The 21931-nt window shown below is 34.7% G+C and overlaps 1 protein-coding gene across 1 annotated transcript in view; it reads right to left on the bottom strand.

Moving 5' to 3' along the window:
* Window positions 1–2021: 2021 nt before the first annotated feature.
* Window positions 2022–21931, bottom strand: part of LOC127126339 (ABC transporter A family member 1) — a 42840-nt gene continuing 22930 nt past the window's right edge. Inside the window, exons 14-41 of the mRNA XM_051055250.1 lie at window positions 21743–21855; window positions 20649–20755; window positions 18888–18950; window positions 18153–18239; window positions 17269–17367; window positions 17009–17193; window positions 15669–15723; window positions 15501–15572; window positions 13888–14592; window positions 13586–13764; window positions 12733–12943; window positions 11904–11987; window positions 9439–9480; window positions 9256–9352; window positions 8838–8965; window positions 8658–8762; window positions 7775–7921; window positions 7319–7573; window positions 7094–7229; window positions 6628–6707; window positions 6412–6519; window positions 5574–5724; window positions 4999–5135; window positions 4831–4905; window positions 4422–4725; window positions 2985–3118; window positions 2586–2644; window positions 2022–2509 (exon numbers count right to left, since the gene is read on the bottom strand). Of these exons, the coding sequence (XP_050911207.1) occupies window positions 2428–2509; window positions 2586–2644; window positions 2985–3118; window positions 4422–4725; window positions 4831–4905; window positions 4999–5135; window positions 5574–5724; window positions 6412–6519; window positions 6628–6707; window positions 7094–7229; window positions 7319–7573; window positions 7775–7921; window positions 8658–8762; window positions 8838–8965; window positions 9256–9352; window positions 9439–9480; window positions 11904–11987; window positions 12733–12943; window positions 13586–13764; window positions 13888–14592; window positions 15501–15572; window positions 15669–15723; window positions 17009–17193; window positions 17269–17367; window positions 18153–18239; window positions 18888–18950; window positions 20649–20755; window positions 21743–21855 (4000 nt within the window). The 3' untranslated portion in view covers window positions 2022–2427. The remainder of the gene's footprint in view (window positions 2510–2585; window positions 2645–2984; window positions 3119–4421; window positions 4726–4830; window positions 4906–4998; window positions 5136–5573; window positions 5725–6411; window positions 6520–6627; window positions 6708–7093; window positions 7230–7318; window positions 7574–7774; window positions 7922–8657; window positions 8763–8837; window positions 8966–9255; window positions 9353–9438; window positions 9481–11903; window positions 11988–12732; window positions 12944–13585; window positions 13765–13887; window positions 14593–15500; window positions 15573–15668; window positions 15724–17008; window positions 17194–17268; window positions 17368–18152; window positions 18240–18887; window positions 18951–20648; window positions 20756–21742; window positions 21856–21931) is intronic.

Genomic DNA, 21931 nt, shown 5'->3' with positions numbered 1-21931 from the left:
ATGAAGAACTTGAGGCAATCAAAAGAAATAAGACATGGGAATTAAGTGTTCTACCTAAGAACAAGAAAGTCATCCGTGTGAGATGTGTTTTCAAGATAAAGTTAAATCCAAATGGTTCAGTTGCCAAGCATAAATTAAGGTTAATATCTAGAGAATTCCTACAAAAGTCTGGTTAATAGCTAGGAATTGGCCTCTGATACATTTATTTGTAAAATCAGCCTTTCTAAATGGTTCATTGCAACAAGAAGTATATGTGTTATAACCTCATATATTTGTGATAAAGAATAAAGAAGGGAGGGTCTACAAGATGTATAAAGCCTTGTACGGGCTTAAACAAGCTCCAATGGCTTGGAATCTGAAAATTGATTCATTTTTCAAGCATCAGGGATCCAAAAAATGTGAAATTGAGTATGGTGTGTATGTGCAACATACCTCTAATGATAATGTGATCATGGTTCGTCTTTATGTAGATGACATACTATTGACAGTGAGCTATAATATTGAGATAAATAAGTTCAAAATGGTGTTGATGAAAGCATTTGATATTATTGACCTTGGAAGCATGGTATATCTTTTAAGGATGAAGATTTTACACACTGATGAGGGAATCATTGTGCACCAACTGAAGTATGAGTCTGAGTTGTTGAAGAGATTTAAGCTGATGAATTGTAAGTCTCCAGTCACACCTGCAGAGACAAACCATAAACTAAATTTTGATGTTGATTGTGAGAAAATAGATACTACAAATTTCAAACAGTTGGTTGGTTCTCTAAGATATCTGTGTAACATCATGCCTGACATATGTTATGCAATTAAAATGGTAAGTAAATTTATGAGTAAGTCAAAGTGGTCACATTACCAAGCTGCATTCAGGATACTCAGGTATGTAAAGAGAACTCTGAGGCATGGCATTATGTTTTCATCTAAAGTGTTAGATGATGTTGAACTGATATGTTATTCAGATTCAGACCAGTGTGGTGACAGGGTGGACAGAAGGAGTACTAAGGATATTTAGTCATGTATATATGAGCTCTCATTTTATGGTGTTTAAAGAAACAACCAGTGGTTACATTGTCAACTTATGAAACGGAATACATAGCTAGTGTTTTTGTCTGTTTGTCAAACTGTTTGACTTATGAACTTGCTTCAGGAACTGAAGTTCAAGGTGAGCAAACCAGATAATTGACAACAAATTCGCAATAAATCTTGTCAAGAATCCGGTGTTGCATGGAAGAAGCAAGCACATTGACACAAAGTTTTATTTGACAACAAATTCGCAATAAGTCTTGTCAAGAATCTGGTGTTGCATGGAAGAAGCAAGCACATTGACACAAAGCTTCATTTTCTACGCAACTCTAGTTCAAAATGGAGTGTTTGAGATTGTTCACTGAAGTACTCAGAAGCAACTTGCAAATATGCTAATCAAGGCAATCAAAACTAAACACTTCATCAATTTGAGGATGAAATTGATATTGTTGATTTTTAATCTTGAATGTGAATTAAGGGATGAAGTTAAATGTAATTCAAATTCAAATTATTTAATTTTAGTTTCATTTGATTTGCATTTGAACTAGTGTATATAAATTGAAAATTAGTTAAAATTGAAAATTAGTTACAATTGAAAAGAGAGAAATTGAATTTATTGAGATAAAAAATTCTCTCTCTACTTTGATCATCTTCATCTTGTGCATCAATAGAGTTTCGTTGTGTTCATTTGATGTATATATTTCAAAAACAAAATGGTGACAAAAGCCGTTCAATTACAGTAAATTAAAAAATAATAATAATAATCAAATTCAGGTGAAACAAAACTATGAAGTGGGGCAGATTCATGCGTTGATCACATTAAAATAATTATAGGTACAGTCACTCCAATTTTAAAAAATACTTATGAATTGGGTAGATACATAAACTTTATAAAATTCAATTTTTAATGATGTTATTGAATGCAATGTTAAACCACGGCATAGGGACTTTGAGAGATACACAAGATTATATTTTTGTATAAATATACTAATTAATTCATATGCCAAAAGTTTAAACAACATAATTGCTGCCAGGTTCCACTGTTCTCTCCATGCAATCACAAATGACCAATAATTGCATATCTTATGATGCATGCAAACCGTCACCGTGATGGATGCAAATTCAAATCATCTATCCCTTAAACAATTTTATAACTAGTAATCTATTTACAATTCAATTACACTATAATAACTGACACTCTAATATTCAAGACCTTAGAATCTCACCAAGGGCCCTACGTTGAATTTTACTAGTAGAAGTTAGGAGAATGTTATAATTTTGATACACTCCTAGCACAATGCAACCACCATGCATCTTTTTGTGAAAGAAAATGATGAAATAAGGGCATCTCATATGATTAGCTGCAAAATGATTAAATATTGTCTCCAGAGTTGACTGGCTTCACGAATTAGCTGCAAAATGATTGAATATTGTCTCCAGAGTTGATTGGCTGAGGCTGTACTCTGCAATCCCTAACCTATCTCTGCAAAAGTGATAGAATTTAATCACTTCTTTTAACACAAGTTTATAGAAATAAAAAACATGTATTTGTACTTTACCTGCTTGCTTCAAGAAGTCCAAAAACATCTGCCAGGGAAAACTCCTCATCACAAGGTAACTGCGCAATGAATCGATGAATTATTATTATTTGCGCTGTAATATAAAAGCCAGATGCATCATACACTGTATGCACATTCGTATGCAAGTTCTGCCCATGGCAGGAGTTTGGCAAAATCAAGCAACTCTTTAAAATTTTGATATATGTAGCCAACAAAATGGAGTGAAGAACAAAGAGATTTGCATATCTGCGTTTGTTTGTTTCCGACGAAACCTCGCAAATAACTTAGAAAGTCGAACTAGTCTACTTCATATTCAATTCAATAGTGTACATTTAGACATGATTTTTAAACCATATTGTGGAACTTTAATAGAAAACTAATGTGGTAACTCAAAAATACCTGGTATCTGATGCTTAAACCATTGTATCCTTGGCATCTTGCTCCACGATACGAAGAGAGAATAAATGAATCAATTTCTGAGAATTTTTGTTTGGACAACCACCATTCAGAAAACACTGGCAATGGGATACCACCTAGATTACCACCAACAGAAGAGAAAAAGGGGAATTAATACTAGAACAGGAGAAATATGTTATCGTCATATGCTAACAACTCACTGAAAACCTTGAGCTACCAGGTGAAGGCTAATCATTGGTTTTACATCATTTAAGCATGAATACTTCATAATGAACCTTGTGCAGTATGAACTACAAAATAAGGATATTTCACCTGTCCAAAAAGTTGAGAAAGTTTTTAAGTATCTGTTGGAATTTCCGTCTTAATTGTGATCTGCCACTAGTCGTCTTAATTGCGGCATTTGGCTTCCCTTCATTGCAGCTCCCAACACCTTCATTGTGTTGGGTTTGATGGGGTGGATTTAGTCCCACGTTGCGGAGATATGGCTTGTGTTGTGTTTATAAATGGGGACAATCCTCACCTTACAAGTCAGTTTTGTACGATGAGTTAGGCCCAACCACATTTCTTAAGATGGTCTCAAAGCCTATCCTAGATCCATTGTTGGACTTCCTGCATCGTCCACGCTTCGGGCTCATTGAGGCCCGAGCGTGAGGGGTGTGTTGGAATTTCCACTTTAATTGCCCCTAGTCACCTTAATTGCGGCATTTGGCTTGCCTTCATTACAGCACCAAACACCTTCATTGCGGTCTGCCCCTAGTCACCTTAATTGCGGCATTTGGCTTGCCTTCATTACAGCACCAAACACCTTCATTGCGGTCTGCCCCTAGTCCCACATTGCTTAGAGATATGGATTGTGGTGTTTATAAGTGGGGGAAATCCTCTCCTTACAAGACAGTTTTGTAGGGACGAGTCAGGTTCAACCACATTTCTTAAGAGTATCATGTGATTCACACCGGATAATATATGGCATGAACATACGTTTATACTATAAGTGGGACAATCCTCAGCTTGAAAGCCGATTTCGTGAGGAAGAATAAAATATAATCTCACCATATGTTTATAAATGGGGGCAATCCTTCCCTATCATGAAAGTAATCATTGTAGATTTGTTAAACTAGGGGAAAGTTATAGGGTTTATGCTAGAAGTAATTGACAGTACCAATTTATTGATTCATTACATAATTTAAAAAAAATAGCCTGTGTATGTATCAACTTGTATAAGAATAAGCCTGTAACCAGTGAACTAACATATTAAACACAACGGAAAATTGGGGATTCATTCAAGAAAACTCAGTATGAGGCATGTGTCTTTTTTCATATATACAAACACATTTTTCAATGAGAAATTTAACTTTCTGATATATTTTATTTAATAATGCTAAAAATAAGAATCAAAGCTTAAGGAAGGTTCACACATACCATCTCGAAATAATTGTTCGGATAACTGTTCCTGAGAGGCCCCGTCATAGACAGGTGTACTGCACATTAGAGTCTTCACTCTTTCTTCGTTGCCAAGCCATCGTCCAATTAAGCCTATCATATCTGGTGTCAAGCTAATCTCTGCAATGGAGGTATTTCCTGAGGAGGCGGAATCAGCACCCCCAATGCAAATTTCAAGGTCATTAATTAAGCTTCTAGGTTGAGAAGGGACATCAAAAAGCATTTCCTGAATAGCTTGGCAGAGTGCTTGCAAGTCCACAGAACTCACTTCAGTGGGTTTTACCTGGAAACAGGGAAACTAAGAGTTACATATTTGAAGGGGCTTTTGTCAGGGAAAAACAAGGAAGCACAAAGAAAATGTGCTTCTTGTTGTCATAACCATAAATACCTCTAGTTCTAGATGATTTCCAAATCTTGTCTTTAGATGCTGCGGGCTTCCAATACATCTTAGTTGTCCACCAACCTTTAAAAAACACAATATGTCTTGATCAGTATATGTTTGTCGGTGCATGACATGGCTTCAAGAATGTAAAGAGAAAAGAAAAAAAAAACATACCATAATCCCTATTCTGGTACACAAGGCTTGAGCTTCATTCATGCTATGGGTAGTAAGAATAACTGCAGTCTTTCCTCGTCTAGTTGAGATTCTAGATATTACATCCCACATGAACCTTTTGGCAATGGGATCCATTCCTAAGGGAAACATAAAATATTAGATCCATACATAATAACTAAGCAAGTCATCGAGCAGAAGCAAATAAGAAATAACTCTCCAGTCTCCATTCATAAGGGTCGCAACACATTAGACCAAAGAAAAGCCCATAATTGGATGCATGCCCTTTCAATTCAAAGCTCACCTCCAGTATTGATACATTATGAATAAATGAATATGCAGACACTACTTTGAAACAAAACTTTGATCATAGAATTGAAGGCAACACTCAACAGTTATCGAATTCTAGACCACTTGATGAGCTGGGTTTTCATAGAATGCCAAGGAATCAGTTGAACTGGAAGTTTATGATTTTAAAACAAGGGCCTTAAAAAGTGGTTTTTTTTTAACTCTAAAATTAAATTGGATAAAGGCATTTTCAAGACATCCAAAAAAATATAATAATTTGGAATAATTACCTGTGGATGGTTCATCAAGAATGACAATAGGAGGATCGCCAATCATTGCAATAGCAACAGATAGTTTTCTTTTATTCCCTCCACTAAGTGAAAATGATGGTTTATTAGCATGCTTCAATAAGTCAAACTCTACCAACTTTTCCATAACAACCTGTCCAAATTATTGTTGTCAATTGTTGTCAATTGTTGAAAATATGGTATGATTAGGATCTTTGTAATTATTGTAAGTTTATTTTAGCAGTTGTGTTATTTGAACAACTATAATTTGACAATTTTTGCGACAACAATCTAAGGGGGTAACACAAAACAAATAGGTGGTTAATTACGTTAAGCAGATGGCTAATGGGTACACTAGGTATCAGTACTCATTAACCATCCATGTAACTTCATTAACTAGATATTTGGACGTGATTGACCAAAAACAATTTTCAGGTGTTCAAATCTACATGGAATATAGGGAAACATATTGGTTAATCAATATCATATGCATCTAAATAATTTTCTCTCGATGTAGTGGAGTTTTTCTTCCCTGGCTTCATGTACATTTGGTTATGACCACACACAATTATTGGTCTTTTGGTGAAGAAGTCGAATACAAGAATAAACTTCCTGCCAGCATCATGTGACGTTCGTTGAAATATTTATAAAATAACTTTTCAGAGACTCAGAAGAGAACATTTGCCCAACACTTTTTTCAATTAAGGTACTTCAATCATTTTCTATTCCATGTTTCAACTCTATATAAGGAGATCAAATATCTGTGTGGGTTGTAATTTCTTGGCATAAATCATCCTAATGAAGACAAGCACTAAAGTAATCAGGAACTGTTTGCACATACATTGTCTATTGTGTAGTCTGAAACACTTTTTATTCTAGCATATAGCTCAAGATGCTCTTTTACAGTTAAGAACTCCAACAAAGCATCAAATTGTGGACAATACCCAATCTGGAAATACGAATCAAGATGAAAAAGTAAGAGTCAGATGGATTTAGATAAATCTTCAATATATGATTGTTTGTTTTTGTTTGAGGGGAAGGAGAAAAATATGCATACATATTTACGAACAGCCTTGGGATGGGAACATATGTCTTTGCCAAAAATAAAAGCAGTTCCGTCAGAAGGAGATTCTTCCCCTATATGGAAACAAAAAACACAACTTTTAGAAGTCAGCCCATAAGAACCAGAGTGAAATGCCAACTTTAAAGGTATCCAATTTTGAACAATCATAACTACAAAAAAAACTTTTACGGGTATAATTTGTTTTAGATCTGTCACCAGTTTTGCCTAATAACTCCACATTTGCTTTGTCTATTGTTTTTACGCAGCAAATAAACACAACATTTACTTAAAAGAGAAGAAAAGGAAGAATAAAGTAACATTTTACTTTATGAAATAAGTAAATTATTCTTTAACAATAAAGGTTTTCGTAGGAATTTAGAAAATAAGTTTGCTAGCCAAAAAGTTGGCATATCACATTAGTATGACTTGCAGTATTATCATGTCCAAATATATGATATACCGCATAACATAGAAAGTGTTGTGGTCTTTCCAGCTCCATTTGTTCCTAAAAAGCCAAAACATTCTCCTTCCTGAACTGAGAAGGTTAATGAATCTACTGCAACCTTTTTTCCATGTTTCTTCTCTTCAGAATACACCTTAAATTTAGAAAAGAAATCACTATGGTAATCACAACACGGTATTTTTAATGAAAAAACAAGTTGAAGAAAATAATCCTGGGAAGTACCTTGCGAAGATTGCGCAAGTAGATAATGGCATTGTCAACAGAGCCTGAGAGTACTCTATTTCTTTCTGTTTTCACATCCACATCTTCGTTGAGGTCCGTGACAAAAGTTTCAGGAGGTTCTAATAAAGGTTCCAGATAAGTAGAATTACGTGGGAAGATATTAATTTCCCCCCACCACTTCTTGATCATGAACGGAGTCAATTTGAGGGAAGGAAAAATTTCAAGCCCGAGTGTCAATGAAAAATAAACAACGCTCTGTAATAAAAAAGAAAATGGGATTAGATAGAGCAAAATATATTGTCCAAATCTTTGGGTAAATATTTTTAGTTATATAATATCACTGATGAACTACTTTTTAAAATACAATCGTTGTGTCTTTGCAATTTTAAACTTCAAACATAGAATATTGATAATAAGAAACTCAATAGCAGCAAAGTTAGATGAAAAGACTTGGACCTCAACAGCAAGATAACAAATGGAGGCACCCGTAACATTCCAGTCATACACTCCATCACTTGTTTTATCTTTCATTCCTTGCCGCAGAAGAGCTAATGAAGCAAGTCCATCAGCAAAACAAAATCCAGGAGATATTCTGAAAAAGTTCTGATGAAGAAAATAAATTATTAAAAAAAACAAAAACTCTAGTGAACCACAGAAGCAAACAAAGAGCAATTAAAGCAGATAAACACTAGTTGTGTATCAATGCAAATAGAATTTCTTTACTTTAAATAGATGTACAATCTAAATGAAAATATAATATTTAGCATTTCTCTAAGTTCTGTTCTTATTTATCAGTGACAGCCTACAAATGAGACCACTGATTTAGTAAATAAAAAATTAAACCCCTCTCTTATCACACGGGATACAAAAGTAACTAATCAGTTTTCAGTATCTATTCATAATGGAATTGTTGAAGATAGTAATATTCATGTAGGTTCCCACTAAAAATAGGAGCACTTCAGGCCTTAGGTTCATATATGTATAGATTCATGTATTTCGGGAGTTGGACTTGTATTTATTTCTCCTTGTAAACAGAGCATGTAATAATTATGGTGTGTACATAAATATCATGGTTGCCGAGTGTTTTCCTCATTCAAGCACATTCATAAAACTTATTCCCCCTATTTTTCACAAGAATAATTCCAAGATAAAGTAGAAAGTGATAGAAGTAATTAACAGTTCAGGGAACACATCGGGAGCTAAAAAGATGGAAGTGATCATATTTTTTTAGAATTAGTTCCTAAAATGTTCTCCTGTTTTTAGTGTTTAGGGAAAACATTTGTTTGAGTAAGGGCATAAAATCCATGTTTACGACACCTGAAAAATATTTTTGGTATACCTTCAGAAACGAATTGGCGCTTAATGTGGATGGGATGAGTCCCATAACGAATGAGATAACCATTAGTATCAATCCAGAAAAAAAGTGGACCAGGAGAACCACATTCTGTCAGACAAGCGAACATCTTAGAATTTTATAAGATTGATAACAAACTAATGAAAAATTGATGCCTTTTGATACCTGAGCCACAGTGTGGTCAAAAAAGAAAAATGTAAGGCAATAAGTTGACGATGCACTTGCAAGTCCATATTCCAAAAGCATGATGATAGTTGGAAACAAAGAAACTTCCCCAACAAACTGATCCAGACCTATAACAGTATTCAATAGGCAAGTGTTATCGTTGAAAATATGATGTTGCAAAACAAAATTTGAGGATAAGGCTTGGTTGTATTGTGGTACATCAAGAATCATATTTACCATTTCTACCTACAGGCATATATTGTTATTTCACTTCTATAAGAGTAAAGATGCTAATATACTTATATAGATTATGATAAACCTAAAAAGTCTTGTTAATGAGCCGAATACAATTATTACACATGATTACGGTATATAAGGCCTATTTACAAAAATCAGTAACAATGAATTGTAAACGTACCAAAGATGTAAAAGAGAACTATGGCAAATGAGGCCGGAAACAAGAAGCTCACGAAGTCCCAAATAAATGTAGAGGTCCAATATGAAAGGACTGAAACCTGATTAGGAAGAGTAGCATCAGATTTATATTAATGAGAAAGAAAACAATATACTGAATGCGGTTTTTTTTTAAAGAAAAGAATACCCCACTGATTAGTTGTTGATGCTTAGCTTTCACTTCACGTTCCTGCACCAATCAAAAGTTTATAAACGTTTAGCCTAAGTAACTAGCATTCTGAGAATGTCAAAAGTTTTAGACACTCTTGTAGAAAGGAAATTCCTCTAGAAAATCATTGACACTTAAAAAAAATATGGGCAACATATAGTAAGGGAAACTATTATATAAGGGATTGCAACGGCAAAAAAGTTCATAGTAATTTCATTTGTGAACTGTTGTTATTACTTTGTGCCTCCACCAGCTGGGAAGAAAGAGTACAAGTCATAAAGCCAACATGCACCTTCCTATGCAGAGAATATAGGGAGAATGTGATCAAGGAGTGGTGAGGGAGCTTGGCCTTGGGCTAGTCGAGAACAGATTGTGCTTATGATTGGAAATGCTGTGGAGTTTTCTAGATCAAAAAGTGATATTAGAATAGTTAGTTTTGTTAGTCACTGCCGACTTATTACAAATTCCATAGTTAACCTGAATCGGCCATTGTCTTTTTCGGTTCCCCCACCAAGGTGGGAAATTACCTACATAGACTAAAGCTACCCACTTCTCCTTAAACAAAAAAAGAGGAGCACACCATTAATTATATATGAACAAAAGCCAAAATTGGTGTATATTAGAGGAGGAGGGGTGGGGGGAATGTACTTGTCCATATTTGTAAATATATTGTTAAGAATATTTGCATATCGAATAGTCCCACATCGACTATATCATGTAATTAGTTATAATATTTCTATATATAATAAAGTCTCTGTAGTGTTTTTCAAAACACACGATTTATTCAAATGTCTTAGTCTCTTGTATTTCAACATGGTATTTAGAGTCTGCTAAGAGGCAATTCTTTCTTCGTCGTGCTTTACCCGGTTGATCCACTATCTTCCGGTGAGATTTTTTTTTTTTTGCGAATTCTCCGGTAACCTACCAGCAAAAGCGCAACCTCCGCACGGCCGATCCCGACAATTTTCCCACCGCTCCACTCTCCATATGGCAACCTGTTTCAGATTCGATACTCATGGTCACTCCTCCTAAAAATATTTTCTCTTCCCTCTCTACATCCGATTTCTTACCTACTATAACTTCTGCCAATGGTTCTCAAACCCGATCCGAAAGGATTGATACTATTCAAATTCTACCTTCTCTCTCGGTTACTTTTGTCCTCTATGTACCTAATTGTCCATTTAATTTACTTCCAGTCAGTCGTAGTGTCACCTTCACTAACAATAATTTTACCCTGCAGGATCGGAGTTCGGGACGGATGATTGGTGTTGGATGTGAGTCTCAAGGCCTTTATTACCTCTCATTGTCATCTCAGACATGCTCGGTCATAGATTCTCCACTCACTATCCATGCTCAGTTATGTCATCCCAGTCTTTCCAAACTACATAAATTGGTGCCAAATTTATCGAAGGTATCTGATTTACGTTGTGAGTCGTGTCAGTTAGGGAAACACACTTGTGGTCAATTTCCCAATCGAGTCAATAAACGAGCTTCATCCCCTTTTGTTTTAGTTCACACCATGTTTGGGGTCCCTCGCGTATTGTCTCTACTCTTGAGTCTAGGTATTTTGTCACCTTTATTGATGATTTTTCACGTTTCAGTGAGGTTATGAGCATTAATGTCGGTTCAATCTGTTGGTGCCATAGATGAAAAGTCTTCTCATCAAGTTTCTACGCAATTTTGAGCGAAAACTGAAGGTGATTTGATTTTTCAGCAGAATTCAAGATCGCCGGCACCAGAGTTGTGGAAATCTGAGTGGAAGACTGATGCGATTGAGACGGATGTGGTATCGCAGCCATGGATCTGACCTCGATGAAAGAATTGAAAATTACACTTTCCATTTCTGTTAACTAACTTTTAATTTCTGAATTAGATAGTTACAAAGGCTGCAACTGTTTGCTTTATATAAGCAAAACAGTTGACCTGCTATAGCAGTCTTGAGACTAGGCATATTTCTAGGCTAGACTAAGCTACACTTACTCTAATACCCCACCTAGAGATAAAAGGCTTGGTGGCTGTTGTTTTGTGTTTAGTTTCTATTCCCTTTTTCTTCATTCCCCGCCTAAATCTATATGATTCAGCAAAAAACAATGCTGAATGTCCAAAATAAAAAATCTGTCAATACTGAGAAAAGGTTATGCGTCTTTTTCAAGTAATTGTGAGGAATCTACCTAATAACAAAACACCCAATCAGCAGTCTTGACATAAAAAGGGGTGGAGTCACACGAGATACATAAAAACAGTATAAGGCTATAAACAGCCCCGTAAACGTATAGGGTGTTTCCCTAAATAGAAAACATGTAAATGAACAGTAAAACATGCCTTTAGAAAGAAGAAAAAAGGATGATGCGCTACAGACATACTTTCCCAATTCTCATTTGTAAATTTTAGGACATTAAACGAACTTAAAAATGACAAGCTGGAAGCAGTGTAACACAACTCACCTTAACAATTGAAACAGCAAATGAGGCAGGAATGAAAGAGAAGGCTATGTTAACAATGATGGCCGCAGAGAAAGCATCCAGATCCTACAAATTTTCATATACAGCTCATCAAATCATTGATTTTCTGAAGATCATGGAGGAGACCATATAACAAAACACTAATACAAGGCATCACATCTTATTATATGATTTATATGTTAAAATATGCAGTGTAAAATAATTCTTAGACATCAGACTATAGGCTTAACTAAACCCCAAAAGCGAGCTTTAGAGATGAGTATTGCTCAAACCTTGCAATGATCCATTTGGTCATATGTTTAGTCAATGTGGGATCTCAACACTCATGCTCGGGATTGGACATGTAAAGCATGGACAAATATGAGTGGTCCAGTAACAAAGATCTTAACACCCCCTTACACTCAGTAATAGATATGTCCCAATAACATATCTAGAATAGGCTCCAATACGATTTTAGAATTTGGACTTTAAGCCTAACTCAACCCCAAAAACTAGCTCTAAAGATGAGGATTGTCCAAGCTTTATAAGGACTGATTTGGCCATCCCTCTAAGCGACATGAGATCTCAACCCCAAAAATTAGCTCTAAAGATGAGGATTGTCGAAGCTTTATAAGGACTCATTTGGCCATCCCTCTAATCGACGCGAGATCTCAACAAGAATAAAATAAGATAAATATGAATGAAATACAATACAATAAGGTGATGTATAAAGAATCTCAAAGTATAGCCATTGACACTTCTAATGGGATCATGCACCATGATGCTTTTGTGAATTTAAAAAAAAAGGTTAAAAAAAAAAATCATCGCGTACATGACGTTGTAAGTGTTGGCTTTGTGTCATTGGTAGAGGGTGGTTGCGTGTCTGAATTGTGGCATTCATGTCATGAGTAGCAAGCCCAAGAATTGCAGAATTCATCAAATTGATAAAGGTGGGAGCAGCATGCTGACAAGAAAAGTTGTGTAATACAGTGTAGCCTAAGCTTCCATCAGTGTTTTGATCATCCATCACAATTGCCCCATACCTGCATATCAAAATACACTGCAATGAAGTACTACTCCGGCCGGATTTATAAGCAAAAAAGACATATTTTACGCTTATTAAAAATATAATTAAGTGCGTTTTATTTTCTTGATTTCATGTGAGAGAGATAACACAATTATTAATATACTCTCAACTAAATTGTCTTCCACTAACAATATTAAGTAATTAATGCCGGGATAAATTTGGAATAAAGGCATTAAATGTAGATAGATTTGTTGACATTTGCTTATATTTAAGGCCAAAAATATGACAAAACTTTTGCTTATAAATAAGACCGGAGGAAGTAAATTGTATTGTATCAAGTTTTTTAAAGAGTTCTCTTGTCTTGTCTTGATGAACTAGTTTGGTTTTCTTTTCCTCTCTTTTATGTAATCTATTGTTATTTTCAAATGGGTCTGGACCCCCCTATAATAAATCAGAAAGAAAAAAATTGGACAGATATTTAATCTGATCCTCACGGATGCCCCAATATCAATGATGATCCTATTCATAAAGTAGGAGTATCTATGAGTTGAGCTACAAAGAAAAAAAATATCCATATGCTAATGGTTTTTGTATTGCTTGACAGTTAAAAGATAGAAACTGAGAAGTAAGAATGAAGTAGAGATTCAGACTTTTATACCTAGATTGGTAGGACTCATTAAAGCTAGACATCAAATATTCACTCATTGAAAGTAGAGCAGGTCCCAAAGTTGGCCCTGCTGCTTCCACTGCATCAGCATATGCCTTTTCTGAATTGGGAAATTTATATGAGCTTGGGTTGCAACTTTGAATCCAACCTCCTTTGACATTTTGTGCTACCTTCATCATAATAGAAAGTCCAGTAAAAAGTCCATCAGGATGCCCCAGAGTGCATTTTTAAGCAGCAGTGAGTCTAAGACTACATAGAAAAGATAAAACATGATCCAACAATCAGTGACAAACCTTTTCTGCAATTGGAAAAGATAGGTTAAACGGAATTGGACCACCCCCACCCCCACCGCTCAATAGAGGATTAAAATTAGAAGTTGAAAGAGTCAGTGATATCTGATCAGGATGTGGCTTGAGCTCCATAAATAAAAGACCAATAAACAAGAAGAGAGCGGGAATTATTAGTTGAAACATAATTGTTTTGTGATCTCTGCGAGCAGATATTGCCCTCTTAATAAATAAAGCTTTAGAATGTTGCCAAAAAGTGGACGTAGTAATGAGACAACAGCTACAACACTGCATGCCTACGAAGTTGATAAAACTAATAACTGCATCAAATATTAAATCACAAGCTCTCCCCACCACCGTAGACATGAAGCCAATAATCTTCTTATAATTTCCAAAAACTTTATAATAACATATTTCTGTGGATGAACGATTAGCAGAAGTAAGAGAAACTATAGGTTCTGATATAAGGGAGTGGTGAGTTTCTTCAGAGCATTCAACTTCATAGTCACATCCAGCAACTCTCAAGAATACCTCCTCCAGGGTTGTTACAGATATACCATAACTTTCAATACCATGACTGTCTTTTTCACAACTGCCACTTATTTCCATGCTTAAAACTGGCCTTTTCATGCAACCTTCAATTTCCCTGAACATCCTCTCAAAGGTTGAGGAGGATGCCATAGGGAGTCTGAAGGAAATCTCCGTTCCAACCTGGAAATGCAATATCCAATAAAACCAGATAAATTGTAATCAATCAATATAATTGGAAGTATAACTAGAAAGGAAAAACTTAGAATCAAATTTAATTTTTAAACTGAGTTCAAACTTTATTATGCATGACCAAAGGCACTGTTAAAAATTCAAAATAATGTTCAAATCCACCGCACTGTATAATTATAACTTTAACGGGCATCCTATGAAATGAGATAGACAATAAAATCTCTCACAAAAATAAATGAATGTGATTCCTAGCTAGTCATTCAAGATTTTAAAACTGAAACAGTAATTCCTTGTAAGCTTAGACATAGGGGGCATAACTGCTTGCAGTTAGCTCCATAAAATGACGGTGATTTTCTCACACATTTTGATAAGGCAATAGTTGTGCAGATAAAATAACTTCTTCCAAAGTTTCTATTTCTGGCTTACTTAGTGGGATTTAAGTTCTGATTTAAGTTTTGAATGATAATTATATTTGCCCCCTGTAAATTTAACAGCTGTGCCTTTTCTTTGGATTCTTGGATCAACCTTCCTGAAAGAGCTATTCCATATTTTAATTTTTCAAAGGAGGATAACCAACCTTTGTTCATAAATGCACACATAAACTTAGAGGAAAAAAACCCAATTCCTACATCGCCTGTAGCCCGATTTATGCTTTAGATAAACATCATCTTTCAAGCCTATTTTTGGAGTTGAATTAGGTCCAAAAAATCAAGTTTAAACAGAATAAGGCAGGAAAAAGAACCATCAAGGAACACTACCATAGATTTTTGAATTAGGAAAAAATATAAAGTTGAATTTTCATGCACTCGCGTGTCTACATTGACGTTGACAAATAAACACACATTCGAAGAGTTTAATATTAACATGCATCTAAGTGAAGTAAATAGTGAAAAAAATACCTCACTTATACAGGTTGCTGTTGGAATATATCGGTATACAATATCACCAGCTATAGAAGCAGTAGGAGCAGACTAATCACAGATAAAAATTCCAAATAAAAACAACATTTAGATAATGAAACAGAAACTATAGGAATCGAAGACAACATGCTCAGGAATAGAACAAACCTTTACGAGAGTTAAAGTGTAACCAACTCCATAATGATGCTTCAAGAAAAGGGAGCTGCCAAAATGCCATTATAACTATGGAGTGAGAGAGAGAGAGAATCATATATGTTGAAATATTTTCTATATTTAGAATATTTGCTATTTTTTTCAGAATATTTGCTTATTTTCTATTGTTACTATTCTCTTTAATTTAAGGAAATAATTAGGTTGTAAATTTGTAATATTTCTATAACTACCAACTAATGCTGAAGAATAAAATTACGACAGTTTTTACCTATTTTCCAGTAATATAGTACAGGTATATCAATATTATAAGAAAAAAGATTAACGAACTTTTCACTTTGCTTCTAGAAATCAAGTTTGAATAATAAAAAACAAGAACTTATAAGGTTTTATGGATTTCCCTCAAGTTCAAAGCTAAACGGAACCATAAAATTTCATGAAATTTACTAATCTGAAAAATCAAAGATAGCATGTGTGCTTGTATGGGCGTGTGTGTGCTTTATTTAGGCCGTAGGCTCTAGGAAAATATTTGCCTTGGCTTGTCTACTATATTTTATGTGTGAATTTATGAAGGAAGGTTGGTTATCCTCCTTTGAAAAATAAAAAACAAAATCAAAAAGAAAAATTAAAATAGAATAGCTCTCCAGTTACATCTCATCCAATTAGAACTTTCCTCAGTAGTTCAGTCAACAACATATCTCTAACTTTCATGGTGGTTTTTTCTGAGGCCATGGCAGTTGTTTTGTCCATGGAAAATGTTGTTCAATGTCAAGTGAGCATGTTTAATAACACAATATCAGTGTGCTTCCATAGGTTTGACCAGAGCAATGTCAACCTAATTGCAATCCTTTACTCTTGAACTTCACAGTTTTTCCGCCTGGATTTCAACAAAGGTTCCAACAACCACCCAATTCACAGCCCATTACACCTGGTAATGGCAATTTAACTGCACCTTGGCTTATTCCTGCTCCTCCTTAACAACGGCATTCTTCAGCTCCTAGTTTTCAGCATGCTCGAGCTATGCTTTCTAGCTAATCTGCGCAACCAGCACAGAGTTGGTTCCCCAACACAGGGTCCTCATTTCATGTGACTAGTGGTGGACAAAAATTCAGAAAACCACAAACTTTTGAGGGGCCAGATCAGATATTCATTGGCAATGGTAAGAGTCTGAAAATTCACACTGCAGGGCAGGCTCATCTAATATAAGTAAAAGTCTTCTTCAGTTCCTAAAACTTCCTCTGTTCTATACACTTTGTTGCAAGTTTCTCAAATCACAAAAACCTCATTTGTTTAACAGTGTGTATAGCATGTAAGAAAATATGAAAATAGAATTTAACCTTCCACAGCATTTCAGAGAACCATTGGCCATGATAGCTATCCGGTCACCTAGTTCATCTGCTTCGTCCATGGAATGTGTTGTAAGCAAAATTATTCTGCCCTTCTTGATTTTTTTTATTAACTGCCAAGTCAATCGCATTGAATATGGATCCATTCCACTTGTAGGCTCGTCAAGAATTATAACCTGCCAAGTAAATCCAAACATTCCAGTTCTGCTCAACATATGAAAACAAAATCACGTGATGTCAATGTGTCCTACCTTACTGTTTCCAACTAATGCGATTCCAAGAGACAACTTCCTCTTCATGCCACCAGAAAGAGATCTCACAACAGTGTTGATTTTATCAGCCAGGCCCACCTGTTCAAGCAATAGAACTTATCTAACATCCAATGCTGAACCAACAGAGCAAAATATTAAAAGAAAAAAAAGTAAAGGGAGAGTGGGAGGCAGGATAATGTTTACAATGATAAAGGGAAAAAACTTACTTGATTAGTATCAAAGTAATTGTCATGATTAGTTTCTTCATTTAATTAGGATTATGAGTTTAGTATTATTAAAATGAAGAGTCTCACATAGGATGAGATATTGTCAGAACATATGTTTATAAGGAAATGTGGTCTGCACTTTATAAGCTGGCTTTGTAAGGTTGAGTTGTTAGATTCAACTCAAACTCTACGATGGTATCAGAGTTTATTCAAGATCTGTTGGGCTACCTTCTATTAGGTTTCCCCTAACGGCCACTCGGGTAACGTGTCTCATCCTCGGCATGAGGGGTGTTAAGAGTCCCACATTGGATGAGACCTCGGCGTGAGGGGTCTGTCAAAAGTCCCACATTGGACGAGATATAGGCTGAACACATGTTTATAAGTGGAGGCAGTCTTCAGTTTATAGGTTGGTTTTTTAAGGCTGAGTAAGGTCCGACACAAATTCTAAGAATGTTATTTATGGTAAACAAATTATTGGAAGTCCACAGCTGAAACTTCAAAAAATGAAATGAAAAAAATAGTGTATCAATTAAGAAGATAAGTTAACATTTTTTAACCAATTCAACTCCATTGAAATGATCAACAAATTTTTTCAAAGACACTTATAGAATTTGGTGATAAAGATTCAATTTTTAGACTTAGAATTACTGAACACACCTCATCAACCATATTAATAATAACGCTCTCCAGAGTGTCTTCCTCCACACCCTTTAATATAGCAAATAATTCTAAATGCTCTCTCACCTGCAGAGTCAACAGACGAACCCAGCATATTGTACTCAGTAAAATAAAAGTGTTAATAAATATAGTAAAAAATATTAGTAACAGAGCAATCTAATTGGAAATTAAACGTACAGTTATATATCTTTTTATAGAATCGTATCAGTGAAGAGACCCTTATTTGTTTAAATGTGTGAATGTATAACACTGCATTTAAGTGTTGTTGATAAAAGAGAAAACGGCTATACATTAGTGGTGGACCGAGAAATTTTGGATGGAAGGGGAAAAACTGAGGGCAATATATACACGGGAAAGATAAACATATACACAGAAAATAGTACTACAAAATGAATAAAAATGCAGTTTCAATTATTTCTAATATAATTGCATATGAATATAGGTTACAGATCTATAAGAATATGTTGATTACATTGTCATGACGACTACATAGTAATGGTAATGCAAATCTAAAATGGTTTAAATTTGCCAAGATGAAATAAAAAAGAAAACACTCACTAAATGTTCATGTTATAAATTAGGTGTATAACATAAAACATGCATTTAGCTATGGAGAAAACAGAAATGATTCATACTCTAAAATCGACATCAAGAAATATGAAGACTGCACTAACTGGCTTCAATACAGAGAATGAAAAATATGCTTCTACTTACGGTCAATTCAGGAAAGAGTATATCATGTTGTGGACAGACACCCAAAACCTTCCGTATCTCATCCTACACAACAAGACAACATTATTTAAGGAAGAGCATAATATGTCTGACTGCACAGTGTAACATTATGATAAGGATACAGAACTCCTAATCCTAAATAAATAAAGAAATCACAAAAAAAAAAAATCATAAAAATATCCGAGTAGTATATAAACTAATCCTAAGAGATAATCTAAGATACTCTAAAGTTATACTTATTTTATGCGATAAACTATAATACTACTATATACTATAAAGATATTTTCTAGTATTCTAACAGTTGCAATAAGAATTTAATACTGTTTGGGATTAAAATGTACAAATTATAAAGGGAATAAACTCATGAGTAATACTATGAAGCTTAAAAGAGAATAACTTAGCGGAGATTGAAACAAGAGACACATATCTCATTAGCAATTTGGTTCAGTGCCGGGAAGGTCAAGTGTGGAGGCTATAGTCACGGCAAAGATTGGTGGAGGAACACCAGAGGAATCAACTAGGCCTAGACATAGTTTTCTTTGATTTTGAAAAGGCATAAAATAGAACGCGTGGAGTGGTTTTGAAGACTCTAAAAATGGTGTTCAAATTGCTTCTAGCCAAATAACCGAAGATATGTATAACAAGATCAACATTAGTGTAAGAACACGGGGTTGGAATGCGTAAAATATTCCATAATCCCTATAACTATTGATGTGCATCAGAGGTCAACTTGTATCCCCTATTTATACTTTTATCTTGGTTTCAGATATGTTTGATGAAGGTTCTATTCATAATCTAATTTCCTAATGAAGTGTCCATTTTTCTCAATATATTTTGTCCTGTTATGCAGAACCAAATAATATCAATGCTGAATGCTAATCTTCGGTAAAAATAAGGTTCATACAAGAGGCCATCCAGTATGACCATCAAGCATGATAACTCCCAAATTCATCGTGCTAGATAAATATAAAATATTAATAGAGAAACTAAACTATCTCACTGTCACTAATCTTCTTTGTTGTTGATGCAGTGGGAAAACTTATTAAGTTGTAAAGGGCATTGGGAAGATATAACTCGAAGCACATTGAAGGAGCTCTGGAAAAGGACATATCTGTAAAGGGCCATCCATACTTAGGTTGTAGGATACTTAGATATTGATTGGGGATTGGGCAGACTCTCCTGATGACAGGAGACCTATTTTTTGGTATGTATTTGTTAGTTATAGCCTCACCTCCTGGAAATTTAAGAAATAAAGTGTTGTTGTTTCAAGGTCAAGTGTAGAATAGACTATCAACTTTCAAGCCATGGCATCAGCTACCTATAAACTCATCTAATTCAGACTATCATTCTAAGGACTTAGATTTTGAAAAATAAGCAAATGATAACGATTTGAATTCATGTTACTATTGGGAGTTGTAGCAAATATATCCATGTACATAGTTAACCATGTACTTAGGTTATATCATACTTGCACTTAGGAAGTAGCAATATCATTAATTTCCTTCTAAATTTATATTATATTTATATTAACTGCTAAGAATGTATAAATAGTGGATCAGCTGAGTGAAAATCAGTCAAGTATTACAGAAATTTGTTAATCACTAAGACTCTAACAACCGCAAAACAATACATATATACCTAAAATGTATCACCACTGTCTTGATCACAAAAACGCTAAGAATTACTGATACTCATGCCTATGAGCAAACGCGGTTGTAGCAAAAGTGTAAAAGTTAAACTTACAATATCAGAGACAATGTTCTTTCCAAAAATCAAAGCATCCCCAGAAGTAGGAGGAAGAAGACCAACAAGCATTGATATTGTCGTGCTTTTCCCAGCACCATTATGTCCTTCAAAACAAAAACAAAATGATTGAACATTAACTTAGCCCAAAAATTTTAGTGTAGAAAAAACCAAATCAAAAGAGTCGATCATAAGAGATCCTCCTAAAACAAAAATAAATAAATAAATAATAATAAATGCTTAAAAAATTCATTTTGTCCTTGTAATATACCCCATCTCCGATTTTAGTCCTTAAAAAACTCTGTTTTAGTTCCTGAAATATATGAAAAATTGTATTTTCATTCTTCTTCCTTGACAGCTAGCTTTTAAGAAAGAGTTACCCAAGGGCTTAGATAATTATCAAATGGCACCAGATTTGGTTGACGACGTCTCAGAATGGGCTAGCTACCTATGGGTGTTTATGCCTCACACTTTGTAGTATGGGATGCTTGACGGAGTATTTAAGGGGCTTAGTTCTTCCACTTGATAGTTTCAGAATTTAGATTGGACTTAATTCAACCCTTAAGAAATCGGCTTGTAAGAGGAATACTACCCACCACTTATAAATACATTGTCAGGTCATATCACATCCAATGTAGGAATCTTAACATACCCTCATACCCAAGACCAAACATCTGGAGTGTGGCCCGAATAGCATGATAGTGGTGACCAGATAACAGGTGGCCTCACAAATCTTAGATAAACTTTGATACCGTCTTACAATTTGAGTTAGGTTTAACTCAACCTTTACAAGACCGATTTGGAAAATGAAGATTACCAATGATTTATAAACACATTATTAGGTCATATCCAATGTGGGACTCTTAACATATATCTTGCTTTTAGGGGGTTCTCCAAGTTCTTAGATACATATCCCAATTCCAATCCCCATGTAACCACACACTTCCTTGGTTATTCAAAAAATATGCTCGTCCCTTCTATCACTATAATAAATTGAAGAATCAAGCCCAACATAGAGCAAGAGAGCCCTCTCTCTCTCACACATACAAACAAAACAGATTTATGTGTTAACAAGAAAGAACAACTATACTTACCTAGAAGAGCAAGAATCTGATTTTCATATAATGTCAGTTGTAATGAGTTAACAGCACAGCAATCTCCTTTTTTAGTATCATACACTTTATGCAAATTCCTGATTTGAATGCACCTAAAAGTTTTTATAAAAGAAAAAACTATAAGAAAGAGACAATGTATCATATTATACTAAGTTGACGCACTTGGAG

The sequence above is a fragment of the Lathyrus oleraceus genome, chromosome 3 (genome assembly GCF_024323335.1).
Source record: "Lathyrus oleraceus cultivar Zhongwan6 chromosome 3, CAAS_Psat_ZW6_1.0, whole genome shotgun sequence".
Lineage (NCBI taxonomy): Eukaryota > Viridiplantae > Streptophyta > Magnoliopsida > Fabales > Fabaceae > Lathyrus > Lathyrus oleraceus.
This window is presented reverse-complemented; position numbering and strand designations above follow the sequence as displayed.